Here is a 26,797-nt window from a genome sequence, read left to right on the forward strand (position 1 = left end):
AATGGAGCTAGCTATTTAAACAACAGTTGAGATTGGTGAAATCCTCTTCGGCACAAGGAATTGTGAGGCCTCCCATTTGGTGATCGAAGCCACGAAGCGCTTCTTCATCTTCTTCTCTCTCTCTCCCACGTATATGGCAAAATGGCCTTTTGGAACATCGATTAGTACGGTACTGGTCATTGAAAATTGACGCTTAGAGGGAGACCAGTTTTAATAATTTGCTTAGCATGAAGAATCACCTCCAGCAGACTAATGCCCATTTTCTGCCACTGCTACGTCAAAGAGGTGAAGAGTTTGCAGTATTTATTTTTTTTTGGCTGAAAATGATGCAACTTGATAATGTTTCTTTAAGAAAAATGCATGGTTGGGTATTTTTGTAGAAGATGAGGTGCAGTTATATTCTTGCATGCTTTTTTTCGACATGATGGGATTTAGGAATGTGGTTCTGTCACAGACCCAACTTGTTAGGATGCACGCTAAAAATGGCTAATGTCGACCTTGACGTCAGTGTTTCATATTATCAATGTGTACGTACGCAGTTGCTCTAGATCCGAGAACTCATCCAAAGAATCTTCATGTTATTCTATCGCTCTAGAGTCGAGGCATGATGAGTGTGAAGTAAGCTATCCTCTGACAAATAGCTCATATATATACATAACATGTCAAAAATAACAGAGACTGAATCAGTTGGTAAGTACATGTGCGCATGAACCAAGACATACTGCATGCAATAGGCTGGCCGCAATCACCAAATGCTGCATGCAGGGAATTGGTGTGCTAGGCTAACCAGTATATCAGGCAATGTTTCGTACGTATCCCCTGCTTTTAAAGTAATTTTATGGTAGGTTTTTTAGATTTTACGAGGATAATATAATATTAATATTGATTATATTTGTTCTTTTCTCTCAATTTATATTTACAACGTAAATGGTGATCTAACATGTGCTAGTCTGCTAGACACCTGGTTTTGGGGTTCATAATTTCAAATTCTCTACCCACCCTGCGTTTACCATTTTCTTTGGTCAGAAAGGCTCCAAAACCGATACTTAGATGTATACATGTACCTAAGAAGAAACAAAATTATGGCTAGTTTCATGGAGGAGTTCTATTTTAGAATCAATGGGACCTTTGATATCATTGGCCATTAATCTAAACCATTGCGTGTTGGAAAAGTTTGCACTTGATGGAGACGAGCCACTTATACATATATACACACACTGATACAGTCAACAAGAAGTGTGCGGAGAAGTTGGACCATCAATTGTATTTTGGAAGACTTGTCACTATATCGAACTCAATCGGTTTTTTATTTTTTATTTTTAAAAAAGGGGACGGTACTTGATCGGCACTCAGTCCATTGGATTGGTAACTGAGCTGTTCGCATTCTGGTGAAGGTTCAGCTGAATATGCTCTTTACGACTTTTCCCGGCAGGCGCCATGCTAGTTGTTACAACGGTTTTTCAAATTTGATAACGATTAAGACCAATCAGTAACCACATAGGAAAAACATACTAAGAAAGCTGACAGGAATACACACAATCTAATGCAGCATGTCATGTTCTTGTTTGGTTTCCTGCATCTGTTGGGATTCTAATCAGTGAGTTATCTCTCCCATAGCCTAACTCTTGTAAGTTCTTTACATTAATCTGAAACTTTGTGCTTTATTTACTATTCTGGTTAAATATGTCAATCATAAGATAAAACTACTCTGTGTGAATCGTCGAATGCTCTGGCCTTGAGTTTTCTCTTTATTATATAAACTATACCATCGAATACTATACATGGAAAGTCAACTATATACAACAAACGGTGCCTAACATTCCTCCATAATTCTCTTAATATGGTGCCTAATATCCTCATTGACAGCCCCCCTCAAATTGATGCCCGTGAATCAACAAGCATCAATTTGTTACTTAAGAAGTAATGTCGATGACGAGTGAAAGCCTTGGTGAAGATATCAGCAATTTGTAGTTCAGTAGAAATATGTGGAAGAGTGATAACATGAGCTTCAAATGCTTCACGGATAGAGTGACAATCAACTTCAATATGCTTCGTGCGCTCATGATAGACATGATTGGCTGTGATTTGAATAGCACTCGTATTATCGGCATGTAGAGGTGTGGGATCAGTCTCTGAAAAATCTAGTTCAGCAAGCATACCTCGAAGCCAAATAATTTCAGAACAAGCTTAAGACATCGTCCGGTATTCAGATTCCGTAGATGACTTATAAACTCTGTCTTGCTTCTTACTCTTCCAAGAGATCAATGCATTACCTAAGAACACACACCAACCAGTGATGGAGCGACATGTATCCGCACAACCAGCCCAATCAGCATCGCTATAAGCAGCAAGACCAGTAGAGTTGCTAGCTGGGAAGAATAAACCACAGGCAGAAGTGCCCTGAACATAGCGTATGATCCTACGAACAGCAGCCAAATGAAGATGACGAGGAGTCTGAAGAAATTGACTAACTTGCTGTACAACAAAAGAAATGTCTGGTCTAGTAATGGTGAGATAAACAAGGCTACCCACTAACTTTCGATATAAACTAGGATCAACAAGTAAGTCACCCTCCTCTTTGCGAAGCTTGACATTTAATTCCATAGGTGTATCAACAGAAGTAGCCTCCTGTAGGCCAGCTGTAGCCACCAAGTCACTAGCATACTTATGTTGATTGAGTGAAATACCAGAGGGACTATGATACACCTCAAGACCAAGAAAATATGTGAGAGATCCAAGATCTTTCATATGAAAGGACTCTAAGAGATGAGTCTTGAGCTGACCAAGTAAAACAGAATCGGAACCAGTGATCACAATATCATCAACATAAACTAAAAGAACGACAATACCCATGTCGGATTTTCGAAGAAATAATGAAGTATCATACTTGCTCTGCTTGAATGAAAATTGTAATAAAGTTGTGCGGAATTTATCAAACCAGGCCCTCGGAGCTTGTTTGAGACCATAAAGGGAGCGACGAAGCTTACACACATGTGAAGTCGGAGACATGAACAATCCCGAGGGTGGCTTCATGTAAATACACTCTTTAAGATCCCTGTGAAGGAAAGCATTCTTAACATCCATCTGATGTAGTAGCCAATCACTAGAAGCAGCAAGAGCTAGAATCGTACGAACAATAGTCATCTTAGCCACAGGAGCAAAGGTTTCTTCATAATTGACACCATATTCTTGATTATTCCCAAGTGCAACAAGTCGAGCTTTGTAACGATCCAAACTTCCATCAAATTAGACTTTGACTGAATAAACCCACTTGCAACCTAGAGGAACAATGGTGGGAGGACATGGCTCAATGTTCCAGGTGTGATTGGCCTCTAAAGCGGCAATTTCTTCCTGCATAACTTTTCGCCAACAATCATGCTTGACAGTATGTGAGTAGCATGTGGGAATATCAAAATTGAATAATGCAGCAGTAAGAGCAGAAGCAAACCACTCATACCTATCCGGAGGTACTGACACTCGAGAAGAGCGACGTACCAAGTGCTTTGAAGGTCTGCAACTGACTAGTCCTGGAGCATGATAGGATCAGATATCGGTTGAGCCATCGGAAGAGACTGTGGGCGGGAGCGTCTCGTATACACAATACCTGGTTTAAAACGAGAGTTGACTGGATGAAGATCTGAGAACTGCTGTTCAAAAGGAGGAAGGACCACAGTAGAAGAAGAGGCTATAGAGGACACAGGAAAGAAATGTTGATTTTCAAAGAAAATAACATTCCTAGAAATGCGTGTACGATGTAAAGTAGGATCATGGCAAACAAATCCTTTTTGATACACATTATATCCCAAGAACGCACATTTAACTGATTGAGCAGATAATTTATGTCGCTCATGAGGAGGTAAATGAACAAAACATACACAACCAAAGATACAGAGATTATCATAACTAGGTTGTTTAGCAAACAAGCGGAAATAGGGAGACTCTATGTGTAAGACTTGGGAAGGTAAACGATTAATCAAGTGAGTAGCAGTTTTCAGAGCCTCGACCCAGAACATGGATGGAACAGAGGATTCTAATAAGAGAGTACGTACCACATCAAGAAGATGACGATTTTTGCGTTCGGCTACTCCATTCTGTTGAGGAGTAGCAGGACATGAACGTTGATGAATAATACTTTTAGAAGCCAAGAATGCCTGAAACTCAGTAGACAAATATTCACCACCAGAATCTGTACATAATGTCTTAATAGTCGTAGAGAATTGATTGTCAATATACGAGAAAAACTCAGTGAAAGTACGAAAAACTTCAGATTTAGAGTGAAGAAAATAAACCCAAGTGCATATGCTATAATCATCAATGAAAGTCACATAATATTTAAATTTTTTATGTGAACTAACCGGGGAAGGTCCCCAAACATCACTATGGATAAGATCAGAGCAGTGAGAAACTCTACTAGCATGCAAAGGAAATGGAAGAATTTTACTTTTACCAAGTTTATAAGAATCACATTGAAGAGATAAAGAAGAACGTTCTTCATTATCAAGAAAACTTGAGTGCAATACATGAGATAAAATCTGAGTATTGGGATGACCTAAACGACGATGCCACATCATTCTTAGATCAGGAATATTATGACAAGTAAAAGACTTAATAGACGAAACAGAAGAAAGTATTGGAACGGGTAAACATAGTGGAAACAAACGCCCCACTTTAGGTCCTTTCGCGATCGGCTCCCTCGTTACCTGGTCCTGCACAACATAACCATCACCAGAAAAATGAACAGCACAATTGTTATCAACTAATTGACCAACAGAAATAAGATTTGTGGAAAGTTGAGGAGCAAGAAACACATCAGTAAATTGAGAAGAGGCATCTCCGACAGCAGCTATTGGCAAAGAACTACCATTGGTAGTCTGAATGGTAGATTGACCAGCATAGGGCCGAACATGACACAGAGCGGTAGGAGTATTTGTCATGTGATTAGAAGCACCTGAGTCTACATACCAAAGTTTAGTTGAATTGTTACCTTGAAACCCCATTGCAGATAATGCCGAAATTAACATCTGTTGCACCATTTTTGGTGTGCAATAATTTGTTGCAGGAGGTGCAAGATTAGAGGAAGCATCGGAGGAAGAGCCATGTGCTATAGAAGTCTGAAATGCTTGAACCTGACGATTTTGGGGGCGTATACGACATTCTTTGATAATGTGACCCTTCTTCTTATAATAAGAACAGTATTTCTTAGGACAATTAGCAGCAATATGCCCATATTCCTTACAGCAGAAACACTGTAAGGTGCTAGAATGTACAGGCGGTCCTCGTCGTTGAGCAGCATAAGCCATCGAAGGGAACCCTGAACTACCATGAGATTGTTCCAGAGAGGCTTGAGTACTAAGCCTTTGTTCTTCACGAAGTAACTCACCAAAACAAATATCAAGAGAAGGAACAGGAGAGCGATTCAGTAGAGAAAAGCGAACAGATTCATACTCGGGGTGGAGTTTCATAAGAAACTGATCACGACGACGAGTCTCGTGAAGACTTTGAATAGTGGAAAGAGAGTCAACAGGAACATCTGCAGTAACTAAATCAGAATATTCGTTCCAAAGAGTCAGGAACGCCGAATAATAATATTGGATGGAACGATTGTCATGTGAAAACATGGCAATCGTATGCTCTAACTGAAAACGACGAGCAGCATTATCTTGATGATATACTTTCTTTAAGTAAGTCCACATGAATTGAGCAGTGTGATGGGGTCGTAAGTTGGTGACAACATGTGACTCAACTGAGCCAAGAAGCCAAGACATAATTCGAGCATCAAGCATAGCCCAATCCTTGGATTTATCAGGATTGGGTGCACAATCAGTGCCATCAATATGACCCCAAAGATCTTTTCCCTTAAGAAAAAGTTCAAACTGAAATGCCCATGTAGAATAATTATTACCCGTAAACTTGGTACACACAGTTGCGGTGTCCATGCTAAAAAAAATTACAAATAAAAGATGGACTGTTGTAAAAAAAAATTATAGTCAATAGCTTTTAACTATAATTAATAGCCCACAGATAGCCCATGGCAAATCCACAAAAAAAAAAATTCCACTTGCCGAAAACAATTGACCAAGAAAACAATTGCCGATTGAAAAAAAACAATTGCCAAGAAGGACTGACCGAGAAACCAGAAAACAGTTGACCAAGAAAACAATTGCCGACTGAAAAAAACAGAAGGATCGAGGTGACCAAGCAGAAATTGCCGAGAAAGTTCTGAAAAAAAAAAATAGAAGCTGAAATGTTACTAGACGAGGAGAAAGTGCCAAGAAACCGAGAAAATCAAAACCAGAAAGATGGACACTTGACCGAAAATTAAACAGAAGGGCCAGACCAGATTTTACACCAAGAAGCCGAGAAGAATACCACTGTGCCGAGAACACCCAAGCCAGCAAGAGACCAGCACCATCAAGGAGAGGTAGCACCGACAGCTACCAAGAAATAGATCGGAAAGCAAGTCTTCTATATAGATCAGAAGGTGCCGACATACGAAACCGAGAGGGGAAAAGAAAAAATAGAACCGGGAAGAGAAGAACTTCAGTGATAAGTTGGTAGAAAATTTCTGTAAGATCACAATACTAAAATAGCTCTAATACCATGTCAATAATAAGATAAAACTACTCTGTGTGAATCGCCGAATGCTCTGGCCTTGAGTTTTCTCTTTATTATATAAACTATAACACCGAATACTATATATGGAAAGTCAACTATATACAATAAACGGTGCCTAACATTCCTCCATAATTCTCTTAATACGGTGCCTAATATCCTCGTTGACAAAATGTAGTTAATTGGTATATCTCTCGCACAATGTTCTGTGCTTTCCCTGTAGATAATTGTTTCCTCTTCCCCTCACTAATACTGGTAGGTGTTGCACTTACTTTTTGCTATAAACATTGGAATTCTTAGCAGATGCACAACTTTAGGAACTTAGCTCAAAGGCTCACAACAAAGTAGAAATACTGCAGAAATCTAATTATAAAAAATTTATTTACAAATGCAAGACATCCCACGAATGCTATTTGGCAAGAACCCACAATAACCAAAATTGAAAATGTAGTTCATTGTCTCTCTCTCTCTCTCTCTCTCTCTCTCTCTCTCTCTCTCTCTTTGAGTTTTCATTTTTATGAGCAATTTAGAGCTGAAGTTAAACAAGTGAAGAATTCTTCACTGCAAGGAATAGTGAGACCGCCCGTAGGATGATCGTAACCAAATTCTTCCTCAGCCAGGTCGAGCAAGTCTTGGAATAGAGGATGGTTCAAGAAAGATAATGGGATTACAAACCTCTTCTTGTGAGTAAACTCTCCAACATAAACTGCAAAATGGCCTTTTGGAACATCACTAATAGTGGCTGAAAACATTCCCATTCTTGCCAAAAGAGATCGCCTGAGCTTTTGCTTCTCATGCGCAATCACCATTAATCGGATACCCATTTTCTGAGAAGAGGTGGATGATAGAAAGGCTTTAATAATTGATTGCTGAAAAATTTCGAGTTGAAATGGCATAGTTGGTACCTGAAACTTGAACTTATATATATATATATATATATAGGCAGACGTCAAGACCTGAATCTGCATAAAAAACGTTGAAGAGTTTGATTAAAGAATGTTGGGAGACATATCAGGTGAAGTTATCGTTGAATTTTCACATGGTTTGCCTTCTCTCATGCAAGAGATCAACTTGCGCGAAAATCATGCATGTTTACACGGGAACGTACATGCCCTAATTTCTGGATTAATAAAGCACTATCTCTTTAAAAAAGGAAAATGTATGTATTCTGGGCGTCAAGGATCTGTCTTGATCCGAGAGGATCTTGAGATTCGTTTTGGTTGTTCTCAGAAGCATTGAACTCGGTCTAGTGCTTTTCAGTGGCTTTTTTGTGCCAACTAACCAACCAACCTCTAGTCACTCTGATAACTCGAGGCCCCACCATTTATCCAAAACAAGGTCTCAAATTGCCAAACTCCTGTTTTAGATCATCTAAATCATGAACTAGTAGACCATGACTTGTTCTCTTAGATTTTTTTATTTTGCCAGTCTTGTCTTGACCAACTTTTGAGAAATTGGTACTAACCAACCCCTTCAATGGAGCAAGAAGAAGCAACTGAACCAAGTTGTAAGAAAACAAACAGTGTATATTTAATTTACATGATACAACTAATTCTAACTAATGCTGACTAGACAGCTGACCTGGACGACTTCACGGTATGTACCTTGTATAATGTGTGAATTTCGATGCATCAATAGCAATAATAATGAAAAAGAGAAATGCTACACATTATCCTACATCACATATTTTATATATTAAAATATTATTTTTTATTTATTTTATTTTTTATTTTATTTTATTCTTATTAAACTAATTAAATTATTTTATTTATCATCCACACACTACATATTTATTATAGAAAAAATGAAAAAAAAATTAAAATAAATGTGGTGTGTGAAGTGTGAAGATGATAAATAGATTTTTCCAATGAAAAAACTGAGTGTCTCAAGCGCGTCTAATCTAAAAGACTTGGTTTTGGAAGATATTTTTTTGTTTGTGTTTATCCAAATAATTGAAGACTGCTAGTGCGCGCTTTGTTGGCTGCTATATCACAAAGAAGTAGGGTTTGATGTTTCTGTAAAAGCAGACATTTTGGCAAATCACACATGTATTTATCTTGATGAGTTGTAAAACCAATCCATATGATTCCTCATAACAATGTCTTTAATTAGCTGTCTATATGCCTCTGCAGTCTTCACCACTCATTTCTTTTTGAGAGAGGGATTTTTTTCCTTGCCTTCACATCTATATAAACACATATCATTGGGTTCACAAGCAACACAAGCCTTCCCATTCACAAGAAAAAAAACACAGTTCTTACAAATCCTTTCAATCTTTCAGATCCTCTTTCAGTTCTTCCTCTTGAGAAATACATATAAAATCATGGGTTTCCGTTTACCCAGAATTATTCAGGCCAGCAAGCAAAATCTTCAAAATACTTCAAGTAGTACTAGTTCAAGCCAAGCAACGTCGAAGGCCATAGATGTTCCAAAAGGCTATTTCCCAGTGTATGTTGGGGAGAGCCAAAAGAAACGGTTTGTGGTTCCAATATCTTACCTGAGCCAGCCTTCATTCCAAGACTTACTAATTCAAGCTGAGGAAGAATATGGATATAATCATCCTTTGGGTGCTCTCACAATCCCCTGCAAAGAAGATATCTTCCTTGATCTCACTTCTCGTCTAAGTGGATCATGAGAGTGGAGAAAAGCATATGTCACTAAACCAAAAACGCCATTCATCATTCTTTTGATATCACCCTTTCATTTTCCTCAGACTACGTCAGTTGATGTCACACAAGGGAATCATTGTTAAAGGTTGGATGATGAATAGAATTTCTCATCACTGCAGTTTTGAGTACTCACAGTGCCTAAAGATGTACCAAAGGCTACCCAACTGCATATGCAAGAGATTTCTGATCCAAGCTCATTTCAGAATCTGTCAAGTCAGAACCTGTGCCTTCTGTGGCTTCAATTGCATGAGACTGAAGGGGAAGCATGCAAAGATATTTGGCTTTAAAATGCAGTCTCTCCAATTTTGAATGTAGAAGAGCACAAAGTGTGTGTTGTTGTCTTGATGTATTTCCTCTTTGTTCCTTCTCTATAAAATGGAGAAAAATATAGCTTTATCCTAATCAAATTTGCTCCTTCTCGTTCATTTTTCTGACTTCAAATTCTTCCTACAGTTTGGTTTCTCGTTACCAAATAAGATACATGTACATCTCGTCAATGATCTTACAGTAAATGATAGTTGTATTTTTTGCTTTCATGAGATGTCAGTCCCCAACCTCTTATAAAAAAACATACAGACATGTTTTTTTTTTTTTCATAACGAGTTCCATGAAATCCAAGAAAATCGATGTATTACCAGTGGTTTTGGGGATTTTAATGAAAGCCACGGGTTGCTTATCTTAGGCACCCTTAAATCCGATGCCCAATCTTAAGTACGATGGAACAACTACAGCTCAAAAAAATAAGAAAAAAAGCACGTAACAATTATCTTGGGCACCCTTAGATTTTAATTGTCTTCGGCACCCTTAGACAAGGAACCGAGCTCTCATAATCTATTTTCTATGAGTACCGAGGATGCCAGATACTATACCACTGTAACTCAATGGCCATCATTATTAAGTGCCGTGAACTCTCATGTTATTGATTACTTATAATTTACATTTCTATGCCTTTTTAAACACTAACGGTGACGTGACTTCGTTAGAGCAACGTATTCCTATGGCTACCTTATTTTCAACTTCATCTTCCACACACACACACACATATGTATGCATTGTATATGGCATATCATCCAGTGATGTGGCTAGTGCTCTCTTAGTAAAAAATTGGGGAAAAAATAATCTCTTAATGGTGTGTCAGGGATGTACATTGAAGCAAAAATTTTAGGCGAGGCAATATTCCTTTTACTTTCCCAAAATGATGTATTGGTGCAGCGATTGTTTATTAAAACATATTGCAGGTGTGGCCTCATTGGGAAGGTATAGCAAGCCTTTCATTTGGCAGGAATCGGAGGAAGACGGATATTACTTTATGGACTCTATTGACAGGATTCTAAATTGTACAAAATCAGCAACGATAATCAACACCATGATTTTCGGAATTAATCACTGATTTGTAAATATCAACTCTTTCCGTGTATTTATTTGTTTCCATAATTAGTTTTGTCTCCATACTTAGCTTAGCGCCATGTATCTATTTAATCGTAAATCCTTTCGGCTCACTTCTTTCGGACCATAGTGCATATTGCCGCCTAGTTGGATACCTCATCTACCTCACCATCACTCGTCCCAACATCGTCTTTTCAGTTAACATCCCCAGTCAGTTTATGCATGCACCTCGTATTCCCCACATGCAAGCCGTCACTCACGTCCTTCGCTACATCAAAGGCAGTCTAGGGCAAGGCATTTTCTTCCCCTCTTCCAGCAGTTTACATGTTACTACCTACACTAATTCGGATTGGGCCAGCTGTCCCGCTACCTATCGCTCCACCATATGATACTTCTTCCAGCTTGGCCTAAGTCCTATTTCTTGGCAGACAAAAAAACAAACGACAGTGGCTCACTCATCTACAGAAGCTGAATATCACGCCATGACCATCACCACTTGCGAGCTCACCTGGCTAAAACAGCTTCTCACTAATCTTGGCATCTCTCATTCTGAGCCTTTCAGCTTACATTGTGACAATCAATCTGCCATCCATATTGACCATAATCCAGTGTTTCATGAATGCACTAAACATATTGAGATTGATTGCCACATTATTCGAGATAAGATCCGGTCTGGTCTCCTTACAGCCGTGCATACTTCTTTTCATAAGCAAGTTGCTAACATCTTCACCAAAGCCTAAGGACTGAAACTTTTCCACCATTTCTCACGCAAGTTGGGCATTACGAATCTCCATGCGCCAACTTGAGGGGGAGTATTGACAGGATTCGAAATTGCACAAAATCAGCAACGATAACCAACACCATGATTTTCGGAATTAATCACTGATTTGTAAATATCAACTCTTTCCATGTATTTATTTGTTTCCATAATTAGTTTTGTCTCCATACTTAGCTTAGCTCCATGTATCTATTTAATCATAAATCCTTTCATTGTAAACGATATGAAGCCTTCATAATAAAAGTGTCTCTGTTTTCTACTTCTTCTACAGACTCAAAGGCTCTGTGGATGTTGGGGATTTGGACACTGACAGAGATGAGTTGGTTATACAAAGAGATTGATAAAAGGGACCAAGCCATGAATTTGTGAATTGTGATTGGAATTTTAATACATGGCTTGCTCAATCAAATTCACTTTGTAGGCCGGGTGACTTTGATAAGGTAGTGAAACTAATGATTGATATGCTCCTTAAAGGAAATGGGCAGATGCACTCTCTACTTTCTGGTTGGAAGCTTTGAAAGAGGGGTAGATAAATATTTTTGTTTAGTCGGATGGAAACTTAAATGGGATTCAAATTGATCTTCGTAATTTGATATGGGGAAGTGAAAATCCTTGTTGAGTTCCTTCACTACCCTGAACAGAAAGCGTCCCCCTGAGTTGTAGGCAATAACATCTTACAGTTCCGTGGAATTGAACTCGAGGGTATTCATAGGAGATAAGAGATGATTTGTTGACAATGACATCACTGCTGATTTACACGATTGAAAAAGGCAATGAGGAGTTTGCATCCTGGGTTTGGTATGTGGGATGAGAAACAGAGGAGTCAAAGGTACAATAGAAAAAAGATGTTGAAGTCTAGAGATCACTATAAAAATGATTGAACTTTATCTTTCAAACGGAACGCTTATCTTGGTATATATATAGAATTCACAAGGGGATGGTCAGCACTGTAGTGGTAAAGCCACTTTTATGGACTTTTTTGGGTCAAAAATGGTGGCTAGTTGACAACTTATATCAAGCTTGCGTTTACATTTGTTTCTGCCATCTTCTACCGCCAAAACCACTTTTATGGGTCAAAAATGGTGGCTAGTTGACAACTTATATCAAGTTTGCGTTCACATTTGCTAGCCACCATCTTCCACCGCCAAAGCCACTTTTATGGGTAAAAAATGGTGGTTAGTTGACAACCTATATCAAGCTTGCGTTCACATTTCTAAGCCGCCATAATATCCACGAAATTAGCTTAAGATATTTTTATCCAATAATATCCACAAAATTAACTTAAGATATTTTTATCCAATAATATCCACAATTTTGAACCGACGTTTCGTCCGAAAATATGAAAAAGTGTTATTGCGCCATAAGACCTTAAATGACCTTTCAAGTCTAATGGCACAAACTATAATACATTTTGATACTTCTAACTATCTCCAATAATCAAAAACACACTTCTGATACCATAGTAAATAATAACACTAACTATGTAGTTAGACTAAAACCTATACGATTAATGGATTCGTGAAAACTTATGGAGTCTTCACGAGGTTTCTAAAGCTAATAGAAATTTCATAATTGAATTTCTAGCGGGCTGTTACACTTAACACTTTATTTTCACAGCTCACAGCAATGGGGCATAACATAGAGACGGGTGAACGTGCTGAAATTCTACTTCAAAGTCTACCTGATTCGTATGATCAACTTATTATCAACTTAACCAACAACATTGAAGTTCTAGTCTTCGATGATATTGCAGCTGCGGTTCTTGAAGAAGAAATTCGGTGCAAAAGCAAAGAAGATAGACCAGGAGGTTCACATCAAGCCGAAGCTTTGGTAATGACGAGAGGGAGATCAACGGAACGTGGCCCCAGTGGGAGTCAAAATCAGAGTTGATCAAAATCTAGAAGTAAGAAGAATGTCAAGTGTCATCACTGTGGCAAGAAATGACACTACAAAAGGGAGTATTGGTATCTCAAGAAGAACGAGGAAGCCAAAGGAAAAAGTCCTGAGTTGTCAAAAGCTCAGGGTTGTGTAGCAAGCACCTCAAATGATGGTGAAATTTTATACAGTGAGGCAACAACAGTTACTGAAGGTAGAAGAAGATTTGCTGATGTCTGGCTTATTGACTCAGGAGCAACATGGCATATGACTCCCCAGAGAGAATGGTTCCATTAATATGAACCTATCTCAGGAGGATCTGTGTTCATGGGAGACGATCATGCCTTGGAGATTGCTGGTATTGGTACCATCAAATTGAAGATGTGTGACGGTACAGTTCGCACCATTCAGGAGGTACAACAGGTGAAAGGCCTGAAGAAAAATCTATTGTCTTTAGGACAATTAGATAATAGTGGGTGTAAAACCCATATTCAAGATGGGATCATGAAAATAGTTAAAGGCGCGCTTGTAATGATGAAAGCGGAAAAGATAGCTGCAAATTTGTACATGCTTAAAGGAGAAACACAACAAGAAGGAGAAGCATCCACCGTGTTGGCAAGTTCGGCAGAAGAATTAACAATGATGTGGCACCATAAGCTTGGCCACATGTCGAAACGAGGTTTGAAGATTCTTGCTGAACAAAAGCTTCTTCCAGGGCTCAAAAAGGTTTCATTACCCTTTTGTGAGCATTGTGTTACTAGTAAGCAGTACAGATTGAAATTCAGTAGTTCCTCTATTAGAAGTAAAGCTATCTTAGAACTAATCCATTCTGATATTTGGCAAGCACCAGTTTTGTCCCTAGGAGGAGCAAAATACTTTGTGTCATTTATTAACGATTACTCTAGGAGATGTTGGGTGTATCCAATAAAAAATAAAGCAGATGTATTTCCAGTTTTCAAAATATTCAAAGCGCGGGTTGAGTTTGAATCTGAAAAGAAGATCAAGTGTTTAAGGATAGACAATGGAGGAGAATATACTGGTAGTGAATTTGATAGCTTCTGTCGACAAGAAGGTATCAAAAGGCAGCTCACGATGGCATACACTCCACAACAAAATGGAGTAGTAGAGCGGATGAACAGAACCTTGTTAGAACAAACAAGAGTGATGTTGAGAACTGCGGGAATGACCAAGTCATTTTGGGCAGAAGCAGTCAAGACTGCCTGTTATGTGATCAATCGGTCACCATCAACCGCAATTGATCTGAAAACACCAATGGAGATGTGGATTGATAAGCCAGCTGATTATTCTCACTTACATACATTTGCAAGTTCTGTTTATGTTATGTACAACGCCCAAGAAACATGAAAGCTAAATCCAAAATCTAGAAAATGTATTTTCTTAGGATATGCTGATGGAGTCAAGGGCTATCGCCTGTGGGATCCCACTGCCCGTAAGGTGTTAATCAGTAGGGACGTTGTATTTGTAGAAGATAAGGTACAAGAAAAAGAAAATGATAACGCTTCAAAAGAGAAACTAGAGACTACTACAATTCAAGTTGAAGAAAGACAAGAATTAGAAGTTCCAGATTCTTCTGAAGCAATATCAGAGCACGAAGAACAAGCTGAGTGTGCAATTCCACAAGTTCGACGGTTAACTCGGGAGAGAAGAGAACCAGCTTGGCACTCAGAGTACATCATGGAGGGAAATGTCGCATACTGTCTACTAACAGAAGATGGAGAACCGTCAAATTTTCATGAGGCTACAAATAGCCAAGAAGCTTCTCTGTGGATGGTTGCAATGCAAGAAGAAATTGAATCTCTCCACAAAAACAAAACATGGGATCTTGTACCACTACCACAAGAAAGGAAGGCCATTGGAAACAAATGGGTTTACAAGATCAAACAAAATGGCAACGACCAAGTGGAGAGGTATCGTGCTAGATTGGTGGTGAAAGGATTCGCTCAGAAAGAAGGTATAGACTTCAACGAAATATTCTCTCCTGTTGTTCGACTCTCAACGGTTCGAGCAGTCCTTGCAATGTGTGCTACATTTGACTTGTACTTAGAACAACTGGACGTGAAAACTGCATTTCTCCATGGAGAAATTAAAGAAGAGATTTACATGCTCCAACCAAAAGGTTTTGAAGAAAAAGAAAAAGAGAATTTGGTTTGCAGGTTGAACAAATCTCTATACGGTCTCAAACAGGTGCCTAGATGTTGGTATAAGAGATTTGATTCCTTTATCATGAGCCTTAGATACAATAGACATAGTTCAGATCCTTGTGTTTACTACAAGAGATTTGGTGATGGTAATTTCATTATTCTGTTGTTGTATGTTGACAACATGTTGATAGCAGGCCCCAACAAAGATCGTATTACAGACTTAAAGGCACAGTTGGCTAGGGAGTTTGAAATGAAGGACTTGGGACCAGCAAACAAGATTCTAGGGATGCAAATTTACCGAGACAGAAATAATAGGAAGATATGGCTTTCTCAGAAAAATTATTTGAAGAAAATCTTGCGACGCTTCAACATGCAAGATTGTAAGCCAGTTTCTACCCCTCTTCCTATTAATTTCAAGTTATCCTCAAGTATGAGTCCTAGCAATGAAGTAGAGAGGATGGAAATATCTCGGGTACCGTATGCATCAGCAGTGGGTAGCTTAATGTTCGCTATGGTTTGTACAAGACCAGACATTGCATAATCAATAGGAATGGTTAGTCGATACATGGCGAATCCTGGTAAAGAGCATTGGAGTGCTATAAAGAGGATTCTGAGATATGTCAAGGGTACCTCAAATGTTGCATTATGTTATGAAGGATCAGACTTTACTGTCAGAGGCTATGTTGATTCAGATTATGCAGGTGATCTTGACAAGAGCAAGTCCACCTTAGGTTATGTGTTTACTCTTGCTGGAGGAGCTGTAAGCTGGGTTTCAAAATTGCAGTTTATCATGGCTACTTCTACAATGGAGGCAGAATATGTCGCAGCTACACAAGCTAGCAAAGAGGCAATATGGTTGCAAATGCTACTGGAAGAGCTCAAACACGTACAAGAGAAGGTTGATTTATTTTGTGATAGTCAGAGCGCTTTGCATCTGGCAAAGAATCCAGCATTTCATTCAAAGACAAAACACATACGAGTTTAGTATCACTTCGTTCTTGAGAAGGTGGAAGAAGGAAGTGTGGATATACAAAAAATCTATACAAAAGACAACCTAGCAGATATGTAAGCGGCATGGAGATGGAAAGTGTAGAAAAGATAGAAGGATTACAAAAGTGACTTTAAGTGGGAGATATGTAGCGGTAAAGCCACTTTTATGGGTTAAAAATGGTAGCTAGTTGACAACTTATATCAAGCTTGCGTTCACATTTGGTAGCCACCATCTTCCACCGCCAAAGCCACTTTTATGGGTCAAAAATGGTGGCTAGTTGACAACCTATATCAAGCTTGCATTCACATTTCCAAGCTGCCGTCTTCCACCTCCTTTAACTCCTATAAATACATGTTTTTGCTCTTAAAAACCTATCCCATTTTGAAAAGAAAAATATAGAGAAAGAGAGAGAGTTTTAGAGAGAAAAATAGTGAGGTTTCTCCTAAATATTATCTTTCATTTTATAAGAAAGAGTGTATTTTTCTTCTTTTATAAGAGAGGGTATTGTCAATTGTGCTCTCCTTATTTAAGAGAGAAATTCTTATAATCCTTTTACTATAAGTGAAATTTTTCTACAATTGGAGTTCCTTATTATTTCTTTTATTCTTTCTCATTTCTACTTCAGTTGTAATTGTATGCCCCGTACCACAACCTCCTAACAGGCACCTGCATTACTTTCCTGATATCCTGGCCCCTTGAAGTCCTTCTGAAACTCTACGTCTTTTCCTCTTGTATCTTTTAACTTCCAAACCTAAGTTGGAATCCAATTGATTGGATATCTTGCTTGTTTGTTGTCCGTTTGAAAACATAGACTTCACCACCCATGTTTTGAGCTTGTGGCCTTGTCCCCTGTCCAAGGCCCCTTAATTGCCTCCGTATCAACATGAGCATCTAGCTTTTCTTTTCCAACCTATAATTGGCCTTCATTGGATTATGTCAAATTAGTAGGGCAGTGTGTTTAGTAACGGACAGTCACAAATATTGTCCAGTTCCAATCCTTGCTGATTGGTTGGAAGACATGACCATGTGATTCTCTCATGATATGTGTCATGACAAGATTATCCTAACAAATACATCTCATCCACACATCAAATTTCAGAGGCTTTCCCATGTAGTATGTTCATCTATATATACACATATCTATGGCTACAACCAACTCAAGCCTTCGCATTATCATAAGATTGCTTTTGCTTGAAACAACAAATCCTCTAGGATCTCTTTCTTCATTCTGATCTAAATATTTTATAGAAACGCAACCATGAGCGTTCTTTTCCCCAGTGTTACTCTTGCTAAGCAAATTCTCCGTTGGTCTGCTTTGCCTTCATCTAGAGCAGCTTCAACATCGTCAGATGTACCAAGAGGCTTCTTAGTTGTTTATGTTGGAGAAAATTAGAAGCAGCGATTCGTGGTTCCTGTATCCTATTTGAACAAGCTTTCATTTCAAAATTTGTTAAGAAAAGCTGAAGAAGAATTCAGGCTTCATCATCCAACCGGTGGTTTGACAATTCCTTGCAAACTAGCGACATTCATGGATGTCACTTCTCGCTTGAGTAGTTCATAAGAGAAGAGATCAAACTGCCCATGAGACAATTTTGTAAAGCAGGAATTGCCAATACCTTGTAAATTGCTTTTCTTTTTTTATTATTCTTCTTCTTGTTCTCTTCTTTTTTGGCAGAAAATGGAACTAAAAGAATATTTCTATTGGAGGAAATGGTTAAATTGTATCTATAGTATTCATAATGGAAATCAAACAATTACACTCATATCTTATCGTTGCTTTTATTAGGAATGAACCGAAATCATTTATGTTATTTTATTTTATTTTTTTGTTCTTTCAGGCTTCATTTACTCGCTTAACCCAACAAGCATTCTTCCTTTTCCAATTTCTAATACCTGCTCTTTAATTTTAGAAATATATATGACACAACTCTTAAATAAACAATATGTGAGGTAGGACACGTTGCACCAGTACATGTGATTGTTCGAATGAAAGGAGGTTTATAGAAAGATTTCGATTTAGTTGGACGGAAACCACAAGTTAAAGTGGATGCAGTCTAACATTGACAAGGAAGAATATGCAGCCTTTGTAGTCAATTTCAAGATATCCTTGTTTGCATTAAATTCAAAGTAAGTCGCATTCTCTCTCTCTCCCACGTATATGGAAAAATGGCCTTTTGGAACATCGATTAGTACAGTACTGGTCATAGTTGAAAATTGACGCCTAGAGGGAGACCACCTTTGAATAATTTGTTTAGCATGAAGAATCACCTCCAGCAGACTAATACCCATTTTCTGCCACTACTGCGTCTAAGAGATGAAGAATTTGCAGAGTTTTTTTTTTTGGCTGAAAATAATGCAACTCGATAATGTTTCTTTATGAAAAATTCATGATTGGGTATTTTTGTAGAAGATGAGGTGCAGCTATAGCAGACCCAACTTGATAGGATGCACGTTAAAAATGGATATTCGCCCACAATTTTTAGCATAGAAAACAACCTGATCTTGCTCTAATGTCGACCTTGACGTCAATGTTTCATATTATCAATGTGTATGTACGCAATTGCTCTATATCCGTGAGTAAGGTACTTTCTTTTGGAGGTAAAATGATGCTTATTAAGCATGTACTTAATAGTATGCCCATTCATTTGTTATCTGTGATCTCTCTACCTAAGGGAATTTTTGCGAAGCTGAAGACAAATTTTCTTTGGGGATCAAGTGTGGAGACTAAAAAAAGAAAATGGGTCTCTTGACGATGTATTTGTTTGCCTGTTGAGGAAGGAGGGTTGGGGATTCGTGTCTCTCGGAGGTCCAACAATCTTTGTTATGAAGTTTGCTTCAAAGTTATTTATGGGTGGATATCTATGGTCGGAATTTTTCAGGAAAAAATACGTGGGAGATGAGCATGTTGCCTCAATTGGGGCGGTGTTAAAGGGTTCCTGTTTTTGGAAAGAAGTTCTTCAAGTGATGCCTTTGATGCTAAGAAACTCAAGATGGCTAGTTCGAGAGGGTGCCTTAAATTTTTTATATGATAATTGGCTAGGAGATGAGCCTATCGCAGACTCTTAACGATTGTGGGGATTTCCAAATTGCTTATTCAGGATTTATGGGCTGGGGTGGGTTGGGATTATGATGCGATTCGGCAATTGGTAGATAAGGCAATGTTTCAAAAAACCATCCACTCAAATAAATGTGTTCTGCCGGAGAGGGGGGAGGGGGGGGAGGGGAGGAATGATGTGCTGGTTTGGAAGCACACGGTGGATAGGGCTTTTGCTATGAAGTCAACTTGGCAACTTATTCGTTTTCATGGTAGTTTTTGTCCTTGGAAGAAGTGGTTATGGCAGGATTATATCCCTAAGAATATGTCTTTGTTGTGTTGGTAGGCACGTCAAAATTCTATTCCCGTTGATGTTACTATCCAATAGCTTGGTATCTCGGTTGTTTCTAAGTGCCATTGTTGTGTCTCTAACAAGGTTGAGATACTGGATCATGTGCTTTGTGATGGGGAGGGGCTGAGAAGGGTTTAGGATTTTTTTTACGGCAATTTTTGGCTTCGACTACCACACACACGAGTGTGGACTAATGTTTTAAATGTATGGTGGTGTCGGGCTTCTCTATCTTCGCAAGTTCGTTGGCTTCATGGTATTATTCTTATTCTGATTTCTTGAACTCTTTGGAAAGCGCATTGTGCAGCATGCATGGAAGATGTTAAATTTGATTGGAAATGTATTATTCAGACGGTAAAGGTTATATCTTGGATATCTCAAGGTCCATGAGATCATTCAAAGTAGTAAGGGAGCATGATTTGAAGTGTTGTGGGAGCTAAATTGCCCAGTTGTGTCGACTATTGTTAAGGTGTCAAAGTTGGTTGCTTGGTCTCCACCAACAGGGTGGTTTACAAAACTCAATGTTGATGGTGGGTCACTTGAAAATCCTGAGATGGCTGCCAAGGGGTAGGGGGTTGGCGTTATCAAGAATGCGCAAGGTTGGGTTTTTGGGGGCTTTTGCCGAATGTAGAGCAATTCTTGATAGCCTTTGTCTTTGTCAACAGTTGAGGTTGTGATATGTGTTGGTTGAGTTGGATTCTAGTGTGATGATGGGATAATTTATCTCCAAGACTTGTAAATATTGGTATTTGTGGAATTTTTGGAAAGAAGCACAATCTATTATTTCTTCTCTGAACATTCAGTTTAAACATGTTTTTAGAGAAGCTAATATGGTAGCAAATTTTTTAGCAAAACATAGGGCTAATGGCGGGACTTGGAATTTTTTTGGAGAAGATTTTGGTTCAGGTAGACTTAAGGGTCTTATACGTATGGATAAGTTGGGTATTCCTTATATTAAACGTTAGAGGTGTTAGATGTTGTTTGTGGCTTCTTAGGTTGTCGTGCTGTAATTATGATGATTCCTCCATCTGGGTGAGAGTTTTTTTTTTTAATAAATGTGGAGGTGCTGTCCTCCTTTCATTAAAAAAAAAAATGTCAAGGCATGATGAGTGTGAAGTAAGATATCCTCTGAAAAAGAGCTCATATATATACATAATATGTCAAAAATAACAGTTACGGAATCAGTCAGTAAGTACATATGCGCATGAAATCATTGCCAAGACATACAGCATGCAATAGCCGCAATCACCAAATGCTGCATGCAAGGATTTGGCACTTAATCCATTGGATTGGTAACTGGGCTGTTCGCATTCTGGTGAAGGTTCAGCTGAATGTAAGACCTTCCCGGAAGGAGCCAAGCTAGTTGTTACAACAATTTTTCAATTTTGATAATGACCAAGACCAATCAGTAACCACATAGGAAAAACATACTAAGAAAGCTGAGAAGAATACACACAATCTAATGTAGCATGTCATGTTCTTGTTTGGTTTCCTGCATCTGTTGGGATTCTAATCATTGTGTTCTCTCTCCTATAGCCCAACTCTTGTAAGTTCTTTCCATTAATCTGAAACTTTGTGTTTTATTTACTATTTTGGTTAAATAGTTAATTGGTATATCTCTCTCACAATGTTCTGTGCTTTCCCTATAGATAATTGTTTTCCTCTTCCCCTCACTAATACCTGGCAGGTGTTGCCACTTTTTTTTTTTTTAAGGACGAACCTCTTTATTATAAAAAAAAATCCTCCTCACTTATGGCTGAGGAGAACAAGCCATGGTAACAATCTGGTACTCACTACTGTGAAAAAAGACTAGTAGAAAAACACTAACAGAGGCTAAAAAACAAAATGAATCCATTATGCACTCCCCATAGCCCTCTAACAACATTTCCTAGTTTTTTGAATATAGGGAACCCCCCCCCCCCATCTAAACGAATGCTTCCTCTAATAAAGGATGGCAAATTTGACATCGAAGACCATTTACCAATGAGATCTTGAGCTCCCCTTTTAGCTAAGCCATCTGCAGCTAAGTTAATTTCTCAATAACAATGAGATAACGAAACGGTAAGTCCAGCTAAACGTGTTTGGATTTCATCCCAATAATCTTCCATGTACCAAAGGCCACATAGCTGTGTTTTCACAGTTGAGCACAAGCATGGAATCCAATTCAATCTCCACCTTTGACAATCCCAACATACCAATATGCCGCAATCCATGGAGTAATCCCATCAACTCTGCATAATTGTTGGAATTATGACCCGTAGAAGCTGCAAAACCGCAAATTAGATCACCTTTATCAAGGTGTTGCCACTTACATTTTGCTACAAACATCGGAATTCTTAGCAGATGCACCGCTTTAGGGAATTTAGCTCAAAGGCTCACAACAGAGTAGAAATACTGCAGAAATCTAATTATGAACAATTTATTTACAAATGCAAGACATCCACGGATGCTATTTGGAGAACCCACAATAACCAAAATTGAAGAGACTGAAGTTCATTGTCTCTCTCTCTCTCTCTGAATTTTCATTTTTACGAGCAATTTAGAGCTGAAGTTAAACTAAGAATTCTTCGCTGCAAGGAATAGTGAGACCGCCCGTAGGATGATCGTATCCAAATTCATCCTCAGCCCGGTCGAGCAAGTCTTAGAATAGAGGATGGTTCAAGAAAGATAATGGGATTACAAACCTCTTCTTGTGAGTAAACTCTCCAACTTAAACTGCAAAATGGCCTTTTGGAACATCATTACTAGTGGCTGAAAACATTCCCATTCTTGCCGTAAGAGATCCCCTGAGCTTTTGCTTCCCATGCGCTATCCCCATTAATTGACTACCCATTTTCTGAGAAGAGGTGGATGATAGAAAGGCATTAATCATTGATTGCTGAAAAATTTCGGGTTGAAATGGCATAGTTGATACCTGAAACCTGAACTTATATATATATATTTATAGGCAGACGTCAAGGCCTGAATCTGCATAAAAAAAACGTTGAAGAGTTTGATTAAAGGATGTTGGGAGACATATCAGTTGAAGTTATTGTTGAATTTTCACATGGTTTGCCTTCTCTCATGCAAGAGATCATGCCCGACTAGTTTGAGTGATGAGAAGAAAAAGGGGAGGCGCAACTTGCTCGAAAATCATGCATGTATACATGGGAACGTACATGCCCTGATTTCTGGATTAATAAAGCACTATCTCTTTAAAAAAGGAAAATGTATGTGTTATAGGCGTCAAGGATCCGTCTTGATTGGAGAGGATCTTTAGATTCGTTTTGCTTGTTCTCAGAAGTATTGAACTTGGTCTTGTGCTTTTCAGCGGCTTTTTTGTGCCGACTAGCCAACCAACCTCTGTTTGGTCACTCTGATAACTCGAGGCCCCCACCATTTATCCAAAACAAGGTCTCAAATTGCCAAACTCCTGTTTTAGATCATCTAAATCATGAACAAGTAGACCATGACTTGTTCTCTTAGACTTATCATGAGTACTAAGTATTTTTCCTTTGTTTTTTTTTTTTATATTGTCAGTCTCGTCTTGACAAGCTTTTGATAAATTGGTACTAACCAACCACTTCAATGGAGCAAGAAGAAGCAACTGAACCAAGTTGTAAGAAAACAAATAGTGTATATTTAATTTACCTGATACAACTAATTCTAACTAATGCTGACTAGACAGCTGACCTAGACGACTTCACAGTATGTACCTTGTATAATGTGTGAATTTCGATGCATCAATAGCAATAAGAATGAAAAAACTGAGTGTCTCAAGCGTGTCTAATCTGAAAGACTTGGTTTTGGAAGAGATTTTTTGTTTGTGTTTATCCAAATAATTGAAGACTTCTACTGCGCGCTTTGTTGGCTGCTATATGACAAAGAAGTAGGGTTTGATGTTTCTGTAAAAGCAGACATTTTGGCAAATCACACATATTTATCTTGATGAGCTGTAAAACAAATCCATATGATTCCTCATGACAATGTCTTTAATTAGCTGTCTATATGCCTGTGCAGTCTTCACCACTCATTTCCTTTGAGAGAGGGATTTTTTTCCTTGCCTTCACATCTATATAAACACATATCATTGGATTCACAAGCCTTCCCATTCACAAGAAAAAAACACAGTTCTTATAAATCCTTTCAGTCTTTCAGATCCTTTTTCAGTTCTTCCTCTTGAGAAATACATATAAAATCATGGGTTTCTGTTTACCCAGAATTATTCAAGCCAGCAAGCAAAATCTTCAAAGTACTTCAAGTAGTACTAGTTCAAGCCAAGCAGCGTCGAAGGGCATAGATGTTCCAAAAGGCTATTTCCCAGTGTATGTTGGGGAGAGCCAAAAGAAAAGGTTTGTGGTTCCAATATCTTACTTGAGCCAGCCTTCATTCCAAGACTTACTAATTCAAGCTGAGGAAGAATATGGATATAATCATCCTTTGGGTGCTCTCACAATCCCCTGCAAAGAAGATATCTTCCTTGATCTCACTTCTCGCCTAAGTGGATCATGATTCATGAGAGTGGAGAATAGCATATATCACTCAACCAAAAACGCCATTCATCATTCTTTTGATATTACCCTTTCATCCTCCTTAGACTATGTCAGTTGATGTCACATAAGTAAGATATTGGAACCACAAACCTTCATTGTTAAAGGCTGGATGATGAATAGAATTTCTCACCACTGCAGTTTTGAGTACTCACAGTGCCTAAAGATGTACAAAAGGCTGCCCAACTGCATAAGCAGGATATTCCTGATCCAAGCTCATTTCAGAATCTGCCAAGTCAGAACCTGTGCCTTCTGTGGCTTCAATTGCATGAGACTGAAGGGGAAACATGTTGAAATCAACCCAAGTGTGAGTGTGAAATGAGTTTGGGTTTGCAGCCACCAACTCATGCTCACCCACCACCACCCACCACCACCTACCATTGTTAGGCCACCCACCCTCTCCAAAGTCAGAAGAAACTGCAACAGATGGGCTGCTTTTCTCCTATAAATAGGAGAGAGCTCTGATACCATGAAATGAGTTTGGGTTTGCAGCCACCAACTCATGCTCACCCACCACCACCTACCATTGTTAGGCCACCCACCCTCTCCAAAGTCAGAAGAAGCTGCAACAGATAGGCTAGTCTTCTCCTATAAATAGGAGAGAGCTCTGATGTAAAAAAGCAGTGGGTGAAGAGAGAAAGAGGGACGTGAGAGAGAGAAATAGAATTTTGTAGAGTATTTTGTAAATCTAGTACAAATTCTATAAAAGAGGCTACAGTGGACGTAAGCAATTTGCTAAACCACTTTAAACTTGTCTTGTGTGATTTTTGGACAGGCCGGAGGCACAACAATTGGTATCAGAGCTCTGTTTCGAGCTGTCCAAAAATTCAAGTTGTTCAAAATCAAGTTTTGACAACTCCAGGGTGTTCCTCGTATCGAGACGAATCCATTGCCGCAAACGGAATAAAAAACGGAGGTCGGAGTAGCCTACACGCGCCCCTAGAAGGTCCGCCCGTGCATCTGCTGTCATCCACGCACCCCCATGCACACCGGAAGAGGAAGACAACTGAGCCACACGCGCCCTCACGCGCGCCAGAGGTTGAAGACGCGTGACGGACATGCGCCTCACGCGTCCTGTAGAGGTTCAGCGAGTGAAAGGCACGCGCCTCACGCGCTCCCCACGCGCCAACTCGCGCCCACTCGCACTGTGCAGCGAGTGCGTCCCACGCGCCAGACAGATCACAACCGTCCATTTTTCAGATCCATTTTCGGCTTGATCTAAGCCATTCGGAGTCCGATTTCAGCAATCAAATAGTGCTTTCCTACTATTTGGATCGTTCCGGAGTCATCCGTACGGTTAGAATTTTGAAATTTTGAGTCTAAATTTTTTAAAATTCAAATTGAAGGATCTGGAAGAGACAAGAGCTCTGAACATGCCAGTAGCTCGGGACGTCGGTCCACTGTGTCAAATGCCAAGTTTGAAGTTGAAAAGTTTGATGGAACAAGCAACTTCGGCATGTGGCGGTGTGAAGTCATGGATGTGTTGATCCAACAAGAGTTGGATATTGCGTTGGGAGTAAACCCAGATGATATGACTGATCAGGTTGGAAGAAGCTTAATACTTAAGCTTGTAGTACAATCCGATTATGCCTTACCAAAGAACAAAAGTATTTTGTCATGAGAGAGACAGATGCTAGGGTACTCTGGCAGAAATTAGAGGATAAGTTCATGAAGAAGAGCATTGAGAGCCGTTTGCACTTGAAGAAGAAGCTCTTCAGATTCCAATTTCGTGAAGATATTTCAATGTCTGAACATCTGAATAATTATAATCAAATTCTTGCTGATTTGTTAAACTTGGATGTTAAAATCGAAGATGAAGATAAGGCTTTACTACTGTTAAATTCCTTGCCTGATACATATGAGCATTTAATTACTACTCTATTGTATGGGAAGGAAAAGATTAGTTTTGAAGATGTATATAGCTCTTTAATTAGCAATGAGTACTGGAGAAAAGATAAACAGGTACACCAAGATACATCAAGTGAAGCGCTAACAGCAAGGGGGAGACCACAGTCAAGGTATCCTGGAAGGAGGAAAGGTTTTCATTCGAAAACCCGAGCCACATCACGTGGTTCATCAGTCGGCAGAAAACTCGCCAGAGACAAGTATTCCTTTTGTCATAACAAAGGACACTGGAGGAAGGATTGTCCCAACCGGAAGGGACAACAGCAGAATCAACCCACCACAGCCAATGTCATGGACAGAGATGACGAGTCGGATTTTGCCTTGGCAAGTTCATCATCCATTTGTCGTTCCGATGAATGGATTATGGATTCCGGATGTACCTATCATATGTGTCCCAATCGGGACTGGTTTACTGACTTCACAAAAATTAATGGTGGAGCAGTACTTATGGGCAATGATAGTGCCTGTAAGACTCAAGGAATAGGTAGCATTCGGTTAAAGCTGCAC

At 39.0% G+C, this 26,797-nt stretch overlaps 3 protein-coding genes across 3 annotated transcripts; 2 read left to right on the forward strand and 1 right to left on the reverse strand.

Annotated features, from left to right (window-relative positions):
• Positions 1-6,974: 6,974 nt before the first annotated feature.
• LOC122314290 (auxin-induced protein 15A-like) lies at positions 6,975-7,436 on the reverse strand. The gene has a single exon (XM_043129787.1). The coding sequence runs from the start codon at positions 7,434-7,436 to the stop codon at positions 7,128-7,130; it is 309 nt and encodes a 102-aa protein (XP_042985721.1). The 3' UTR covers positions 6,975-7,127.
• Positions 7,437-8,762: 1,326 nt separating this feature from the next.
• Positions 8,763-9,706, forward strand: LOC122314285 (auxin-induced protein 15A-like). The gene has a single exon (XM_043129782.1). It carries the CDS (start codon positions 8,936-8,938, stop codon positions 9,245-9,247), a length of 312 nt encoding a protein of 103 aa, XP_042985716.1. The 5' UTR covers positions 8,763-8,935; the 3' UTR covers positions 9,248-9,706.
• Positions 9,707-23,992: 14,286 nt separating this feature from the next.
• LOC122314289 (auxin-induced protein 15A-like) lies at positions 23,993-24,347 on the forward strand. Its single transcript, XM_043129786.1, has one exon. The coding sequence runs from the start codon at positions 24,036-24,038 to the stop codon at positions 24,345-24,347; it is 312 nt and encodes a 103-aa protein (XP_042985720.1). The 5' UTR covers positions 23,993-24,035.
• Positions 24,348-26,797: the final 2,450 nt, after the last annotated feature.

This window comes from Carya illinoinensis, chromosome 6 (assembly GCF_018687715.1).
Source record: "Carya illinoinensis cultivar Pawnee chromosome 6, C.illinoinensisPawnee_v1, whole genome shotgun sequence".
In the NCBI taxonomy this organism is placed as follows: domain Eukaryota; kingdom Viridiplantae; phylum Streptophyta; class Magnoliopsida; order Fagales; family Juglandaceae; genus Carya; species Carya illinoinensis.